General features: G+C 37.3%; 1 protein-coding gene across 1 annotated transcript in view; it reads left to right on the forward strand.

The window, feature by feature from the left end:
* Window positions 1-1,489: 1,489 nt before the first annotated feature.
* Window positions 1,490-2,153, forward strand: part of lhx9 (LIM homeobox 9) — a 7,408-nt gene continuing 6,744 nt past the window's right edge. Inside the window, 1 exon segment of the mRNA XM_015387876.1 lies at window positions 1,490-1,684. Coding sequence (XP_015243362.1) covers window positions 1,505-1,684 — 180 coding nt within the window. The 5' untranslated portion in view covers window positions 1,490-1,504.

The raw sequence follows: 2,153 nt of genomic DNA on the forward strand, positions 1-2,153 counted from the left end.
TACTATATAAAACAGATTTCACACCTTTTATAAGTGAGACTGCTCTTTATCATATTGCTCCACTGTGACTTGTATGAAATGTAATATTTAATGAAATTCCATGGAACCTGTGCAGAAAATAGAACCAAAAGAAAAAAATATGTAGTCTTTCCATTCCTGCAGGGAAGAAATGTTTTTACCTCATTCTGGATTTAAAACATACTGATAAAACCTTAATTTGTACTAAAAACAAAAACAGATTTCCGCGTTTAATGGCAGAGAAAGTGAAATTTGGTTTGCATAATGTTTACAGGTATATGCACGCGTTAATGTTTACAGTATAGACACTTTGTGGAGAGATAAAATGTTATTTACCTAAAAAAAAAAAAAAAGCATGAAATAGAAACTGGGAGCTGACTTTGCTCAGTTAGTCTTTATTCCATTGCAGAAAACGCGCGATATGCTTTTTATTCAAAGACAAAATCCTCATTATGCGCACTATTTTAATCCTATTCTTTCAAGGTTGTTTAATGCGATCTGTCCCCGCCTTGTAGGCTGTCACTGATCACTGCCCCGCCCCAGCTGTTCAGCAGGAACCCACAGAAAGATTTAATCATTTTTCAGGGAATAAAAATGTTTGGTTTAAGCCTAGTAACATTGTTATTGTAAAATGAAATAGCCCCTAATAATAGGATATTCACTGGTTTATTTAACATTTAAAAAAAAAGTTTTTTTCCCTAATTCCAGAATAAAAATATTTGCATGAATAACAGGCATTTAATAATATAATATTTTACAGTAACTATATTTTGTTTAGTTGATTTCGGTGGAGCGTTTTGCAAAAATGGGAGTAAATGCAATGAAAAGGTGAGGGTAAAGTGGTGTTTTTTTGATGAAATAGTGACAGCTCTTTGTTGGTGAATAGAAAATGAGTGGTGATGCTGGAAGAGGGAGAGAGAGAGAAAGGAGGAGAGGGAGAAAGGAGGAGAGGGAGAGAGGGAGAAGGACTCCTCCTACCAAATTATTCAGACTGGGCCGGCTCTGCTCTGCGCGCTTCACAAATACAACCCGGTTCTCCAATCCAGGCAGTCCCAACCTGACCTCCAAGCACCGAGGAACCCCCCTCCCTCCCTGCTGCACGAAAAGAAGCAAACCAAAAACTTTGTGACATTATTTTTTTTGGCAAATGATCACACTGTAGCCCCCTCCTCTTCCTCTGGTCCCTCTCCAGCACATCTTCCGCACCGTTTTGTCGCATCATTTGGACTATATACTTTTTTTCCTCTTTTACTGGATGAGAGACATTCACGGGAAGCAGGAATTCTGCGCCTCAACTCCTGTCCTACCAATGCTGTAGTTTTGATTCTGCTTTCAACCGAGGAGGTGATTTGAATCACCAGGGTTTGTTTTTTTTGTTTTTTCTTTTTTATCCTGTTTTGTGTTGTGCATAGAGCCCCCTCGGATGCGCTGAGAAACACAAAAAGAGAGAAAGAGGATAAGAGGGCGCAGCGCAGAGGTGCGGTATATGGAAGTTGTGAGCTGCAAAACAGAGGCGAGCAGTTGCACGTTGTGTCCTGGACCCGGAGCCATGCTTTTCCACGGGATCTCCGGGGATCACATCCAAGGAATCATGGAGGAAATGGAGAGGAGGACGAAGACGGAGTCACGCCTGGCCAAGGGTATGCAGCTCAACGGCAGGGAGTCGGTAAGAAACGCAGAGATTCAGGCCGGGCTCTTTTTTCCCATTTTAGGATAAGTGAGATTAAACCCATTGTTTCTCAGTTAAGCAGACATGACATATAAGATTTATATTTATGTAGTGCTTTTCCCCCAAAATGGATAGGTACTATAATAATACTATTTAAATTTATTTATTTTGACATGCAGTTTAACGGTCTAGTTGGGGGGAAATAAATTAAAAATCCTTACATTTTTTTTTTGAGAGTGCAATACGATTAAAAAAAAAAAAAAAACAAACATAAAAAAAACTATATATTAATTATATATCTAAATAATTAAACATAACATTATTTTTAACATTGCTAGTATATGCAACTTAAACATTGACAACATTTAATTTCTAAAGAATAAATAAAACTACACTAATTTAAATTAGTGTAAATGCAATTAACTGGCTAATTGGCTTCTTAAAAAATTATATATATATATATATA

The sequence above is a fragment of the Cyprinodon variegatus genome, unplaced genomic scaffold (genome assembly GCF_000732505.1).
Source record: "Cyprinodon variegatus isolate N-32 unplaced genomic scaffold, C_variegatus-1.0 Scaffold405, whole genome shotgun sequence".
NCBI classification, from domain to species: Eukaryota; Metazoa; Chordata; class Actinopteri; order Cyprinodontiformes; family Cyprinodontidae; genus Cyprinodon; species Cyprinodon variegatus.